Below are 17326 nucleotides of genomic sequence, written 5' to 3' on the forward strand. Positions count from 1 at the left end.
CTTAAATTTCTTGTAAGTTGTGTTATAGCCTACGGAACTTAACTTAATTATACATGAGTGACCACGTATAGATCGTGTGTTGAAATAAAAATCCCAGCTCCCCGTCATGTGCTCATTTCTCACTACACCTTCGAGGTCTAAAGGGAGGGAAAGCTCGATTAACGCTTTGGTCAACAATGAAGTTTGAACACATATAAATTTATAGTTCATAAACTACCTTATGTGAAGTTTGAACATGATCAAACTTGTTTGAAGTTAATAACAAAAATTATAATATGAACAATGAACATTGAACTGTGAACATCATTGATGTAGTGAATTAATAAACTAACTAGTAAATTACTAAGTACGAAATACTAAATAGTGTATACTAGGTACTAAATAGATATCATCATGATTCATATCTATATGGATCAAGCACTATATTTCAGTATTTTTTAATATATATATATATATATATATATAACGTGTCCCTCATGTCCTGTTTCTGGGGTCGCTGCATTTCGTGTCGAATACTCGTATTTATGTGTCCTCTGTGTCTAATGTCCTCATGTCATGTGACTTAGCCGTAACCTTACGCAAATCAATGCACTTGTATGTGGAACGACTACTCCAGTGTCTACTATAGTCATTTTGCTTAGTACTACTAGATTATAAAATGATGAATTTAAATTTTAAATCTATTTAGAATCTAGAATGATGAAAGATCAATTTAACTTTTAAATCAATCTAGATTCTATAATGAATAATAAATATGGATCAATGTATTTTATTATTGAATCTCGTGGTATATGGATAAATGATGCATGTATCAATATGAATGATGGGTATGGATCAGTGTATTTCATTATTTAATTCAATTATGTAGGGATCAATGTATTTATGCTTTCATTATTCAATATAAATTTGAATTATATATATATATATATATATATACCCTGACGTCCCCCCTAAATTTCCCTAAAATTTGAGGGTACTCCCACACATCCCCCCTTTGCATCTTCCCGCACCCACGTCCCCCCGTCCCGGAGTCTTGTGAAACAATGCTAAAACTGCACCATTGGATGGCTTAATTTTCATGGTTGCAATACACATACTACAGCAGTTGATGTGCCTCAAATGCAGCTTTTTTATGAATCTCTAAGTGTTAATAATAAGTGGAACATACTACAAATCTCTGCTGCACTGACTTTCATCATTAACAGCGGTAAACCTGGTTCATAAGCAAGGTTTGATTTAGTCTTCTGGTCATATTGCACTTAAAATGTGCCCATACTTTGAATCTTCATCTTGCTGTTCATTAAGCAGGGTTATCACTGTTGTGGTTAGAGAGGTATCATGGTTTAATTATTTGCGCATGACCTTATTAATGTGGATGAATCTTGACAATAACTAAGTCGTGGTGATAATCTTGTGATCACTGGATGGTACTTCGAATGCTATAAGTGAGTGTGGTATACTATATGACTCTGCTATCATACTTATCATGTATAACAGCAGCAGACTCTGATTTATTGATTTAACATTGTGTTTAACAAACTCATAGCATTCAATTCCTTTTACTGTCCTAATCAGAATTAATACTGTGCACTCAAGGTGGATGACATCTTGAGAGTGACAAAGATCCTTGTGACCTTTGACGCTTATGAACATGTTGAATGAATGAGATGGCACTTTCCTCTTTGTTTACATTTCATACTCCAATTTCAAATTGTTTTGTGCCGTGGGAAATATACTTCACTTTTTGCTAGCATCTCATGTTCCAAAGTTAATAGAGCACGCTTCATGTTTCATTTACCAAGAATAAATTTGTTGTATGAATAAGCACACTTACCTAGTATAACTCATTCAAAGCTTGTTCATAATCTGTGGTCTGATCTACCATTTACAAGTTTAAACTGGCCTTCCACCTTGAGAGTGAGTAATGTCAAATTGTTGAGTTTCTGTCAAGCCAAGTTGGAGACTTCCTTTCTTTACTCAATGACCTAGCTAAGGGAAGGGAAGGCCACCAAGGTGACAGTGGGCGGCTTGCCTGAGTGTTGCCTCTAGGCTCTCCCATTTGGGTTAGTAATTTTCCCTCTCTGAGAGAGTTTCAGCCGTAACACGTGTAATTATATTTTTTTCCTACAAAAGACTTCCATGATGGTCTTCTACTCTGATAAGCAATGTCTCTTCAGTTTTTACTTAATTCCAATTCATTGTACCTCCCAAATAAAATTGTCCAAAAAATAAGCATTGCTTTGACTTGCCTTTTGAACCAAACCATTTCCAATACGTCATAGTCAGCTAGAATGCACAAAGAATGAATAAACTATACTCACTTGTGTAACTTGGAATCCGTTTGTTCCAACTCAAAAGCAATCAATATATGATATAATCATTTATTTTGCCACTTTGCCGTAATGTCACTATAGTCCTTAGATTTCTTTATTCTGCTGCTCTCTATATCAATGTTTTGAACCTGAGAATACATCAAACCAGAATTATCCCCTCTCAGAGCATATTGATCAGTAATAACCTTTCTGCCAAGTCAATCAACCATCTATAATTATCATACATAAGTTTTCACCTTCACTAGTCATTCCACATTGCTACTTAAGGGACCTTCAACTATTTGTAAGTTCAGTGCTCCACCAAAGAGTGCTTTCCATTTATTGTTTCACTGTCGGATGCTTCAATCAAGGAAATTTCTTCTCGAACACTCACCCAGACAATGAACACTAATGTTTTGCCCTCATTCTCAAAATGCAGTGCACATGCTTCACTTTGAAATTTGAATTACACGACAACCATGCTGCATCTTTCATCACAAGCAGAACACACGTTCCTTTTGAGGTGGAAATTATTTATTGCTTGGTACTGCTTGTTGCAATCACAACATTTCATCAGGTTGAGTTTGTAGTTGCACACTGCTGATAGTAGGGTAGCAAGTGTGGGTAGGACATCCTAACAGTAGTTTGTCTTAAACCACCACATCTTAATAATTCTGGAGCCCTATGAGAATGCAAATTGCAACCTGCCTACAGCAATTTCAAACACTGCTTCACCAAGTTTCCAACATGCGGAAATGGGGAACACACATGGGGGATTTTGGGGAAATTCATGGGGGACATCAGGATCCCTCTCATAGGGGGGCCTGTATCTAAATGGGGGAGAGGTGTGGGAAAATGCTTTGCTAGGCACATCACCCCCGATTAGTCTCGCGGGTGTGGGAAGCATGAGGAGCATGCCCCTGACCCTGTGGGATGCATCCCCGTGGAAAACTGGTTTCAACCATATTGATGTTAGACACACATGTCAATCTGTTTTAAACCTTTCCCGCAACCTGCTAGGAAATCTTTTCCCAAAAGTTCCTTGACAGGCAACCAATTCATGAGACCAATGATTTTCTGATAATAGTGTTCATATGCAGCCTAGATTCTACACACAATGTTTGATTTCTCAATGAATTTCCTCTGGCGTGACTACGCAAAGAAAAATATCAATTGGAGACCTGGTACATTCAAGATTGTGTAATCAAGGAAGACAAGAATGAAGCGACAAACTAAGAAACGATGTTAGAATTGTTTAAATGGTTTTTGATGAGAATTTATATGAAGTAGCAGATCAATATTAAAAAACTATAAAATACAAAGAAACAGGATATCCTAACAATAGTTGGTCTTAACATACCACATCCCAAAAAAAATTGAGCCCTATAAGAATGGAACTTGCTACCTGCCTATGACAATTTCAACCACTTTGATGTTAGACACACATGTCAATCCGTTTTTTACCTTTACCACAATCTGATAGGCAATCTTTCACAAAGGCCCTTGACAGGCAACCAATTCATGAGACCAATGACTTTCTGACAATAGCTTTCATATGCAGCCTAAATTCTACATACAGATGTACTGCTTTGTCAATGATTTTCCTGGAGTATGAGGATACAAAGACAAATAACAATTGGAGACCTGGCAGATTCAAGACCATATAATCAAGAACACAAGAATGAAACAGCAAACTTTTAAAAGGATGTTAGAGTTGTATAAATTGGTTTTAATGAGAATTTATATGAAGTCGAACATCAACATTTTAAAAACTATAAAACACAGTGGAAAAAAAAGAAAGAATAAAAAAATAACTGGCACCATCCATATTACCATTTGCAGCCCACCGCGCCCACTCACTTCCTTGTATAGATAGTGAAGATCCAAATCCCTGCCTCCAATCTTTGGAATTCTACATAGACACAGCATATTGATTTTAAGTACTATATCCCAATCGTCAGAATCGTTTGTAATGATAAAAAAAGCAGACAGAAGAAGCAAACAGGGGAGCGAGTTAAAGAACACGAATACACTTGAAATGCAAAGAAAAAGTTTACATGATAGAACAGTTCAACTGCCAGTCACAGTAGCAACTGGTAACTCATTGGGACCCAACCAGACTAAAACAGGAGACCTCACAGCAAGCTCTGCCTTGAAACAGTTTTTTCAAACCAAATGAGCTAACTCATTGGGTTCTTTCTACACACACACCACATGATAAAGGATGTTTCAAAATACAACATGGTGGAGAAGATATAATATCACTGTCCTCCTTAAAATAAATACGTGACCAATAGTCATATTGAACTATTAATGATCCAGTGATATATGGAATCAAAGGAAAATATTCAATCAAAGGCCTTTAGTGTGTGACAAAGGCCACATGTCTTATGTGACAAACAACAAGTTAACAGAGTGTCAACAGAATCAAGTTATGTACTTTAGCAGAATTTGGTAACCCAAAAACCAAATTTATGAACAAAACCTGAAAGTGTATCTACGATTCTATCTCATTGTATCAATGACTACATAAAATTAAAATTTCTATTCCACATCTCCTATATATCCTTTTTAATTTCAACAGGAAACGAATACAGCAAATTTTAAAAAAATTCGGATACAATACAGCAAGGAAACCACATATACTCCATTTCAACAGTCTCATATATGTGGTTTCCTTGCTGTATCATATCGGATTTTTTGAAAATTTTCCGTATCCGTTTTAGTGCAACTTTATATATATATCCAATTGTTGGCTCAATCTGTTGAACGATGCACCCAGACATGTTGCATACATGTCAACAAAAGCACGTAGAATGATGAATTAGTTATAAAAAACATAGATTGAACCATATAACAACAATCATCTAGAAGTTATAATCTTCATCAACCACATCCACAAGTTAGTAACATAGTAACATACAACATATTGAGTCTCATGATTCATCAATCTTAAAGTTTCAAGCTTTCAAAATTCAATATATAACATTTATCATCATTGATCACCAAATTTGTACTTGTAAGCTAAGTGTAACCATTACAGCAAATAATATCTAACATGAAATGAAACAACTTTCAACTTTCATGAAGCATCATATTCATAATACATTACGAATGAGTTATAATTTCCAACTTCAAACTTCAAACTTAAGTTGTCATATATTGTTTACAAAAAATATCATAATAAATATGAAAGAGTCAATAGTTATAAAAACTACTAGAAACTAAAAAAGACAAGTAAATCTATTATCTATTGCTAATGCTTGGGCCTCTTGCCACCACGAGAAATGTCTAATTTTTTAGTCTTGTTGGAAAATCGGGATCTTTGTCATTAATATCACCCTCTAAGCATTAATATCCAGAGGTATCTTTGTCATTACCTCCGGATTTGTATAGGGATGTTTGTCATTAATATCACCCTCTAAGCATTAACATAAGATAGAAAAATCATAGCATGTCAAGTCAAGATTTTGTTTGAGTGATGCGTACATTTTTAGGAGGGTCGTGATAGAGGAGTTTGACAACCAATGTCACTAACATCAAGGTACATAGAGGGATCAGTGCTCTTGATTAAATACGAGTTCCATACCCTAATACATGACAAAATCCAACGGAAACATTGCAATCCCCTCAATCCTAAAAAACTGATAAGTCTGTTGGATTTTGAATGAAATCTAAAATTCTACTTTCTCCATATGAAATCCAATGAGGTCGGAACCACTCTCAAACATCCTGAGTCATTTCATGGTAATGTTAAAAATTTAAGTGTAAGTGACATTCTCATGAAAATGAAGATTAAGGAGAATTTTTACTTTAAGAATTTAACATTACCATGAATCGCATATCAATACTAGGGCCATAGGCTTGATCATTAGGCTACCCCACTCAAAACTTATTTGTTTCTTTGAAAAAAATTGCATTTGGAATATTACTGCAAAAAAAAAATTGCAAAAAAGACTAAACGCTCCCAAAAAGGCAGGGAGCGTTTTCGAGAGCGCGCTCCGAGCAGGTAGCGGGAGCGTTGGGGGGGGGGGGCCTCCCCCGCAATCCTAGGTCGGAAGTTCAAATTTGGTTGAGTCCCTTTGAGGTTACCAACCGCTATTGTGGCTGACAGTTGAGCCACTCTCTCTTTCAATATTCCAGGGAAAAGAGGGTGATACCATGGGATTTTTGGTGGAAAAATCAATTGTCATATTATATATTATTATATGGTACATCACTGGGGAACAGAAGTCCCAAAATAGATTTCAATATATAATTGCAACAATGTGACGATAACATTTGCCAATTTAAATACCCAAATGCATGCAATAACACCCAGTTTTATCTAGGAAATTTATTGTCACCCTTTCCTTTATAGAGTCTTCAATAGAAACTCATTAATTCTAAAGCCTTATCAGCAAAGCAATTAGAACATCTTGGCCAACAAGTTAAAGTGGAAATTGTGGATGAGAAAGATATTTCCAAACTTTGTCCTTGTGACATGGGTCACTTATATAACATTACTGATCAAAAACATGGTTGCCATAGCATGCATTTTTCCAACCCCCCTTCAACCTCAAACATACTTGTCATACCTTCCTATCTACCTCCTCCTTCACAAAGGAAAATTCTCACACACCCACAACTGTAGTTCAAAAGTTTTCACCCTAGCCGCACCCATACCCACAGCGACACCTATGCCAAATTCCACACATGAAAATTTGAGCACAGCAAGAGGTCCTTTTTTCATGTTCCTAACATTACAAGTTATATCCAAAGATTTCTACATAGTTCTGCTCACTTATGACATTCTATTAACTCTGCTCAATACCATCTTGAGGTTGACGAAACTTAACAAGTCAAGACATTATGGGTCCATAAGACATATTATTGTAATAATAATGCAAATTAGATATTGATAATTAATCATTTTACCATAAATGGTCACTACCCACAAGTCAGGAATACTTTGTACGAACACAATGTATAACATTTATGTGGGCATAACCATTATTATATTTATTTGGTTGTGTGCCAAAGGATTGGGGTCTTTATCCATAAATGCCTTATGACCCTATTGCTAACCTCAGGTACGCTACAAGATTTAACAAAACACCCTCCCATCCTAGTCTCTCAATACTATAAAGAAAGAAATAAATTATATGGATATCCATAAATTAACAAAATAGGTCAATGGGACTAGAAAATACAGCACATCAGAATGGCGATGTGGGAGTATCAAAGAGAACACCTAGCCACAAAAATATGTTAAAATAAAGATAAATATATAGAGTACAAAGTTGCAAATACTAAATACAAGTGGTAAACTCTAGCCAAGGAAATAAAGAGAGAATTGCACTATGTAATAAAGAATCTTTCGAACTTTCTACAAATTAAGAGAAAGCAAAAGGGTCTTGTTTTGTTGGTAAGATCGGGGTGGTGATATGCCCCCCACCAAGGTTCAATTCTCCCTAGTTAGCCCCTCATGGGTTGTCATGGCCACACAAGCAAACAAGACATGGTAATGGGGGGAGTTCCTAGCACTGATGCCAACAATTTTATGCCTTATGGTTGATTAGGTCACACTAGTAGTCAAAGGAAGCATATTTGAAAATAATAGAAAAATAATTGAAATAATATTTTTTAAAAAAGTACATTCTCCAAGCACAAAAGAGAGTGCCATTTTTTGCTAAGTAAAAGAGCCCATAATAGTTCAAATGCAAAGCCTTGGGTAGATAGTATTTTCAACCTAAAGGAGCAACACCTCGCCTTCATATTAACTACCATATGGACTTAGTGTCATATTCAACTAGATCTCAACAAATCATTGCCTCCAAGGAGCAATGAAAGCAACTATTTAGTATTAGTTAATAAATTTTGAGGGCTTAAATAAAAGCAAACATATCGTTTTTGAAGGAAGACCATGGTTTCATGGGAGGTTCATAATAGCTCATGAAATATTGAGCAATATGCTTTGATTTGTTAAAAGACTTTCCAACAGTGACACCTTGTTTGCATAAGACTCCTAGCATTTCTTTAAAATTCTAGGAGTATGCATTTAAAATCATTAGAAACAACTTAAGGGAATTGTTTACAATGTTGATCATCCAAAACATCAAAAAGTAATTGAAACCAAAAATCACCTTCTTTCAACTACCCAGGGATTTTTCGTTTGGCCTCATTCTGCAACTATGGGCCAATTGTACTAGTTCTAAACCTCGTGCCTTTTGTCCTTTCGCAATTTTAAGTGAAATAGGTACAAACATATTAGTATTATAGAACATCTCAACAACATCCCTAAAAATATCCCTATTGCCACACAAGGTCAAATTTAGGTGCTCCTATACCTACCCTATGAATCTTAGGAAGTCCTAGATCATTGACATCTACATTAGTCTAAACTCCTCCACTAGCAACAACGATAATGTTTTGATCGTTTTCTCAATTAGTCGATCTAGGTTTTGAATTGATTAAATTCATGGTTCACTATCTTGTTTTGTCTTCCCATTTTACAATCAATTCAAAGCGTTCTTCTTTAGCATGTGTGTTGGTTCTATAATAGGAGCACCAAGGCCTTCTAGGGATGGGAAAATCTCGAGCAAGATGCCCCACCTCATCACAATTATAGAATCCAATCAGTCTAATTCTTCTACCAGTCCTACTACCTCTATATCCACCACATACTCCACCTCAGCTACAACCTGCTCCTCCATGAGAGTGTGAGTTGTCAGCTACCTTAAATGTGGTTTTATCTAACTTTCCAACCAAAGCATCCATTGCCCTACATTTATTTGTATTGAGTAGAAGTGCTACAAAACTCAAAATAGTTGTAGTAATTGAACAATACTTTTACAAAATGGGGTAATGTCTAGGAGGATGTCCACATGTCGCGCAAATTTCACAATATTCCCGGATCTATGAACTCTAAGCATGAGCAACACCTTGATAAGGCACAATGTTATGAAACTAAGAAACAATATTAACTTATGCAACACCCCTATAGATCATCATAGCAAAGGACCCACTTGATATTGATAATAGATTGCTAACTCCATGAGTTGTGTTAGGTTTCCCTAAACTACTACTAGTGTCACTTAATTGATTAGATAATAAAAAAGTACACATAAATGAGATATTAAAGATACCTCATGATTCAAGAGCACTTTAAGAGTGGTCAAATTTGGTCTCGTTCTATGAGCTTCAACTGTGTCTTCCTAAAACTGGGGGGCGCCTTGTTCTTGAAATAGTTGATGCACATCTATAACAATGTCATCCAATTCATTAAAGCAATTAGCCTCAACTAGATCTTTTGGTTCGAGTTATCCCATAACTTCATCTAAGGTCAAAGCTACTTTGTTAATCTAGATTGCTACATTTGTCTTGAACACTTCTCTATACCTTTCTTCAGACTCTGTCAGTACTCCTTCACCCCAACTATCTCTCACTAGATTTCCTTCTATCACTCTTCCTCTCTCCCTAAACCATGAGTTGGCTAGTTCTTGTCTTTCAATTTTTGAAAATTTTTCATCCTTCTCTCATTACTACCATCATCACTAATTTCCTTCTGCAACTACTCACTTCTCTCCCTCACAACATGCATCTAGTTCTTCCACCATCACTCTATAATGGTTGATCTCCTCAAAGCTCGTTCAACCCTCTCACTAGTCTCTAATCTCATACCCTCTCCCCCCAATTCCACTCTTTTCCTACATTCTACAACTCACCAACACCAGTCCAACCACCCCCCATGGTGTAGAGGAATTACTCAACGATGTCTATAAGGGTGAATGGGAACATTCCCTCTTCAACCAAAAATATTTTTATCCAAATAGGAATTTTCTCAACCAATTTACAATTACTCAACGATGTTTATAAGGGTGAATGGAAACATTCTCTCTTCAACCAAAAATACTTTTATCCAAATAGGGATTTTCTCGACCAATTTACCCCAAGCTCCTTTTTTAAACATGGCTTTTCCTTTAGAAAAAGATTGGTAATTTTTTTGCAGCGAATTTTATAATATACCCTTCTACAGGATTCTAAAATTCTTAACCCAAATATCCACAACACAAGTAATTTTGTGATCTACCTATTGGAGCACAATGAGATCCAAAAAGGTCCACTAAATGATTTTTCTTTGTTAATCCTTGTACTTTGAGGCTTCCTCAAGTCCCTTCAACCACTTTTGTAGACTTACAAGGAATTCAAAGCAAAACATCACATATTGGTCTTTAGAAGGCCCATCGTATAGTACATATTCTTGACACATTCGAGGGTCCCATTTGCCCAACTTGAACTCTTGAGCTACAAAATATTAAAACCTTTTCTCCCACTAATTTTGGATCATGTACTTATAAATTTTAATGCTCATCCTACAAATACCTCCCTTTGAAAAATAGGTCCAAGCAACGAAACCATTTGTTGGCATTAAATCATTAGAGTAAAGTTGGGGTCTAAAGTGGACCACATAAGAAAAATCTACATGCATGCAATGGTATTCAAAAACCAATAAAGTTGTAGGAATTGGGTCAAGGATAATCGTTGAGTTGAATCTATGGAAGTCAAAGTTAATTATGTCATATCATTACTTCACAATATTTAAATACATATAAACTCACCTTGGTCAATATCTCAATAATATCATCTTGATATATGATAAATATTCTTGAAATACTAAATATAGAGTACTTTATACTCTCATTATTGCAATTCCTTGAACAAATAAATCTCACATTGCTCAAAATCATAATGTATCCATCTAGTTTCAAATCCCATAGGGGGGCATCTTTGGCTCATTGTGATAAGGTTCAAGGAGTAGGCTCTTCCACCCTCATGGGGTCTCCACTCTTGCCAAGCCATAAATTCCTAGTATATCTAGCTTATGGGCTATTGGATATACTCTTGGTCTTATAGTGGTAGCCGCTAGGTTTGATCATGGACCTCGTTGTTTAAAGCTCGACTTTGTATTACTGCTTTGGAACATTACATTGGATAGGACTATGTGTTATTAGTCGCCCTGAAGGGAAACCAACCCAAAACCACAGATTGAGTTTCTTCATATTACAAATTTCTAATGAGTTTTTCAGACAAAATGAAAGAGTAGCTAAGATTCCTATTACTACATCACAAATTACAAAAGATTTGATCATGTTCTGCAGAGCCATTTATACTATGCCAAAATTGCAAGATGTTATTCATTTTTTACTAAAATAGAGTGCAAATCCACAGTATAACCTAGTACAAACAAGAGGTCACAAATTCGTTGTCCAACGGGGAGCCATGGGCTAGGAACCTCGAGCCACCATCCAACAATGAACCACGAGCCATTATCCAACAAGGAATTGTGCACCGCCAACCAAGGAAGCACGAGCCAGGAACCGCCAATGAGCCACAATCTATAGACCAGCTCTAAACCAACTAACAAGTATATATTATATAAACCAAGAAATATAAATAATTTATGTATTATATAATATATTTCTTAGTTATATAATATATAAATTAGTTATATTTCTTGTTTTATATAATATATATTTGTTAGTTGATATATATATAACAACTACCAAGTATATATTATATAAACCAAGAAATATAAATAATTTATGTATTATTTTAAGTTCAACTAGTGAGACATGTCCGAGGGGATTGAACTTTTGATCACTTGGATACACAAGAGCTTGCGAACATGCTTTTTATCAATTGTTCTACCACCTGCAAACAAATAATTTATGTATTATATAATATATTTATCAGTGATATAATACATAAATTACTTATATTTCTTGTTTTATATATGTATATATATAAAGTTAATTGGGTTTATCTTGGGTGGTTGGGAGGAATGATTGAGATCCTCCCCACCCAGGTTCAATTCCCGCAAATGACATGATGAACTTTGACGTAACGGCTACAAGCCTTGTTGTTGAGAATGAACATGTATATTACTCATACGGAATATAAAGGTGTTTTCCACGTGGAAAAAAATATACACACACACACAAACATATATTTCATATAATTCGTTGTTAATTATATTTATATATAGCAATATATATAGATTATATGTTAACAGATTGTCTACAATGTGTTAACATATACTTTATATGATTTGTTGTTAATTATATTTATATATAGTAATATATATAATAATATGTTAACAAATTGTCTACAATGTGTTAACATATAATTTATATGATTAATAACAATATATATATATAAACAAATTGTAGACAATTCGTTAACATATATATTATATAATTTATTGTTAATTTTATATATAAGATTCAGTTTGTTGAGGCATCTCTGAGTAATATATAAATCCCCAAAAGGTTGAACAAAGATTCAAGATAAACAAGGTATACAATTTGTTAACATATATATTATATAATTTGTTGTTAATATATATATAATTTTCAATTTGTTGAGGCATCTTTGAGCAATATATAAATCCCCAAAAGGTTGAACACAAATTCAAGATAAAAAAGGTAAATTGTATCTTTTGGCTAAGATGCTACCTTTACCTCTTATGGCTCTAGAAATTCAACTGTGATTGGTTATGGCGCTCAACAATCTGGTTATAGGGAGAGGTAAACTCAATTAAGGTAAGCATCTTAGGTAGGTTCTATTACTATCTGTCTTTATTGTTGCTATCGCTCCTACTTGCTTTGACCCCTCTTCCACAGTCGGAGGAGAAACCCCTACCTACATATTCACTAGGGGACAACACCTTGCCCCATATTTGATTCGAATATATATATAAGGGTGCATAGTCCCACCTTGTTGTCGATGTTGGACCAACTATTGTTGGGTATCTTCTCTCTCTCTCTCTCTCTCTCCCTCTCTCTTCATATATATATATATATATATATAGTAACAACAAATCATATATAATATATGTTAACAAATTATCTATTAGATATAGCTCAAGTGGTTGGGAAGAATTGTTGTCATCCTTCCCCACGCAAGTTGGGTATCGAATTGCTAGTTTATATATATATATATATATATATAGTAACAACAAATCATATATAATATATGTTAACAAATAGTCTATTGGGTATAACTCAAGTGGTTGGGAAAAATGATTGTTATCCTATATATATATATATATATCAACAAATTGTCTATTTGTTATAGCTCAAGTCGTTTGGAGGAATGGTTGTTATTCTCACCACCCAAGTTAACTTCCCGCAAGTGACATGTTAAGTTCTCAACAAGTATATTGTTGCAATGACGAGCCCTACGTTACTAAGCCTTGCCCTTTTGACAAATCCAGTTTACCCTAAGTAACATCCATTTTACCCTTACACACACACACATATGTTAACTAGTGGATTGGGTTTATCTTGGGTGGTTGGGAGAAATGATTGTTATCTTCCTTACATAAGTTCAATTCCCACAAGTAATATGTTAAGCTCTTAATGGGTATATTGTTGCAACAACCTTGAGCCCTATGTTGCGAAGACCCAACCTTTTGATAAATCTAGTTTACCCTAGGTACAATCCTTAGAATGACTCGACAAGTTTCCTAAGGATATGTATTCCATAGGGGATATATATACATATATATATATATAAACAACTAATTAATATAATGATATTACATAGTTATTGTGTGCACGTGAGACTATAAGCCTTTCATTATTGTTGTTAACCCCCATCTCGTAACTCCATCATAACCCAACTTACTTAGCAACTATCATTAATGAGACAATGTATATTAACTTTCACTAAATAACGCCTCTAACTTAGTGTGACATGGCACATGCTTTTACTATTTTAATATTTTCCTTAAGAGGCCCATTTTAAACCCCAAATTTATTATTTTGGACGAGTTGGCCAAATATCCTTTGTGCCAACTTTACTTAGTTATGTCCACAAGTCAACCTTAAGGGGGAATGTTGAAAATATGTTGACTTACCTTGACTTGTGGCCCTAATGGCCCTAAATGTCATTTACGACTCGACCTTAATGGGTTATTAGAGCCCAAGTTAAGGGTGATCCAATGACTTAGTGATTCATTAGTGGTCACTAATCTCATCGATTGTACACCATTAGTGTGTCATTAATTAGCCCACAAGGTCATAAAGGTTAGGGCTAAGTAATCTAGCCCTAGCACCTATATAAGGTAGTCCTCACATAATTGTAATCACTCAAAGTGTATATGAATTCATTGTTTAATTAGGTATGGTGGTACCCACCAAACACTTGTGTTGACTTTTGATGTGACAAGCCTCCACTTGTGTCGATCTTTGGTGTCACGTGCTTCTAATTGTCTCTTGGGCTACTAACCCATATCTTCAACACATTGAATAATCCATAAAACATATAATGTTGTATAGACATGGAACTTGTAGCAATTTATCAAAATTTGTAGTGAAAAGCATTCTTCAATGGCATCTGTCAAAATCCCTAGATTAACTTACCACCTAAGCACGAACCCTATACAAGTAAATTGCTAAAGAATAAGATTCAAAACCTAATGCTTTAATGGGTAGTAAAGCACAACTATATTGTATTAGGATGTAAGTTTTATTAGGTGGGTCAATTGGGTGTAGCTTAAATGGTTGTGAGGAATAATTGTTACTCTCCCCACCAAAGTTCAAATCCCACTTTGTGACATGTTGCTCTTAGTGAGCTAATTATTGATAAGCTATTACTATTATATATGATATATTCATAACTTATTAAGTTGGCCTTGTGCCCTTGAGAATCTAGGGTTTAGCTTGGGTACCATTCTCAAATTGACAAGTGTTAAGGAGGTTTCCCTCAAGATATGTTACTTAGGAAAAAGATTACTTGGTCAAATATCTTTTGTGCCAAAGTTACTTATTTATGTCCCCAAGTCAACCCTATGGGAAATGTTGGAGATATGTTGGCCAATCTTGACTTGTGGCCCTAATGGCCCTAAATGTCATTTATGACTCTCTTAATGGGTCATTATAGCCCAAATTGGTGATTAGTGGTTCATTTAGTGATCCCTTAGTAGTCATTAGTGTCGTTGATTGTACACCATTATTAAGTCATTCATGGCTCACAATGGTTGTTAGGGATAGGGCTAGGTAATCTAGCCCTAGCACCTCTATAAGGTTGTTCTCACATAATTGTAATCACTCAAAGTGTATATGAATTCATTGTTTAATTAGATAGGATTTTTCCCACCAAACACTTGTGTTGAACTTTAATGTGATGTGCCTCCACTTGTGTTGAACTTTAATGTGATGTGCCTCCACCTGTGTCAATCTTTGATGTGATCTGCTTCTAATTGTCTCTTCGACTACTGAGCCATATCTTCAACACATTGAAGAATCCATAAAACATCTAATGTTGTATAGACTTGGAATTTGTATCAATTCATCAAAAGTGTTACATTATGGCTAAATATGCATACAATGCCTCAAAATAACTAGCCACTCTTGTTCCAAGGCAAAATAATGGGACTGTTACCCACCACTTTGTGGGTGATATCCCCAGGAGAAATTTTTCTCCATGGCGAGCCTCAACCAGCAGCCCCTTGATGCCTCCTACTAGCTCGTTATGCCATTTCTCTACCACCTGAGCTAGCCATTTGGTCCCTCACCCACCTGTATTGATCGTATGTTTGAAGGTGGGCCTCCCGAATCTAAAGGTATGTCTTGTCATTTGGTAATTGAGTATTGGGTTTACTTATCATGGATACTTCTAGGTATGGATTGATGGGGAGATTTGGCGGAAAGAGTGGGCTTAGTTTGAGCTCCTGTCCCCTTGATCTCTTTGGTTGCTACCCTTGGATCTTAGTCTCGTGGGATCTCCTTTATTGACCATTTGGTTCTAGGGTGGTACTATTTGGGAAACCGTGACTTTGGGTGCGTGGTCCCTCTCCTTTATCCGCGCATATTACTCCCTTTCCACTCACTATTACCCCCCATTCATCTTTTCTCCCACTTGGGTCCAAATAGGGCTAGCCTCCCCATTCATCTTTTCCCCCACCTTGGGTCAAGGCTAGAATGATGCCCTAGAGGTTGAAGCAATTAAAAGAAAAAGTGAAAAGCATAAATGGCCACATTTAACAGGAAATTATACCAAAAAATGCAAAAGATGGTCGGGACAAAAATAAGTAGCACATGGGCAAAAGCCATTACATGAGTTCTACCCCAATCATTGGCCATCACCTTGGTTCCATAAGCCCTAGATGAGCCTCCTCTATCATTCAGGAACCCATGATTGTCCCAATCCCTCGAAGGCAATGAACCGCCCTACCCAAAAGGGGTTAATCATTGTTGTATCTTACACATCATGCTCGTCTTTTGAGCCTCGAGCAGTTAATTAAAGAAAATTCATAAAAGGCAAAAAATATATGAAGAAGGGTGGAAAAATCAAGGTCAGGGCACCTCATGTACCACAATTGCTCCCTCCTATACATTACATACCCAAGAGTGGGCTTCCCCTTATCTCGATACCCCTGTGCCCCACTATGTGGCCCAGGATTGCCCCTCTCATTCCCTATCCCATTCCACTTATTTGTCACTTGCCACCCCCATTAAAGGGATGTACCTTGGACATACTATCCCCTTTAAGATCTGAAACCACCTAATAAGGTACATGGCTAACCCCCTTTGGAGCTTGGAGACACTAGCACATGCCAAAGCCCACTACAAAAGGGCGTGCCATTACACATCATGCTCGTCTTTTGAGCCTCGAGCAGTTAATTAAAGAAAATTCATAAAAGGCAAAAAATATATGAAGAAGGGTGGAAAAATCAAGGTCAGGGCACCTCATGTACCACAATTGCTCCCTCCTATACATTACATACCCAAGAGTGGGCTTCCCCTTATCTAGATACCCCTGTGCCCCACTATGTGGCCCAGGATTGCCCCTCTCATTCCCTATCCCATTCCACTTATTTGTCACTTGCCACCCCCATTAAAGGGATGTACCTTGGACATACTATCCCCTTTAAGATCTGAAACCACCTAATAAGGTACATGGCTAACCCCCTTTGGAGCTTGGAGACACTAGCACATGCCAAAGCCCACTACAAAAGGGCATGCCAT

At 36.0% G+C, this 17326-nt stretch overlaps 1 protein-coding gene across 1 annotated transcript in view; it reads right to left on the reverse strand.

The window, feature by feature from the left end:
• Positions 1-17326, reverse strand: part of LOC149151380 (high mobility group B protein 9-like) — a 53684-nt gene that overhangs the window by 25322 nt on the left and 11036 nt on the right. The window contains exon 2 of the mRNA XM_089440082.1: positions 4146-4224. Within this exon, the coding sequence (XP_089296208.1) occupies positions 4146-4224 (79 nt within the window). The remainder of the gene's footprint in view (positions 1-4145; positions 4225-17326) is intronic.

This window comes from Pinus tabuliformis, chromosome 9 (genome assembly GCF_031772625.1).
Source record: "Pinus tabuliformis cultivar Carrire ecotype Pingquan chromosome 9, CPIR1, whole genome shotgun sequence".
NCBI classification, from domain to species: domain Eukaryota; kingdom Viridiplantae; phylum Streptophyta; class Pinopsida; order Pinales; family Pinaceae; genus Pinus; species Pinus tabuliformis.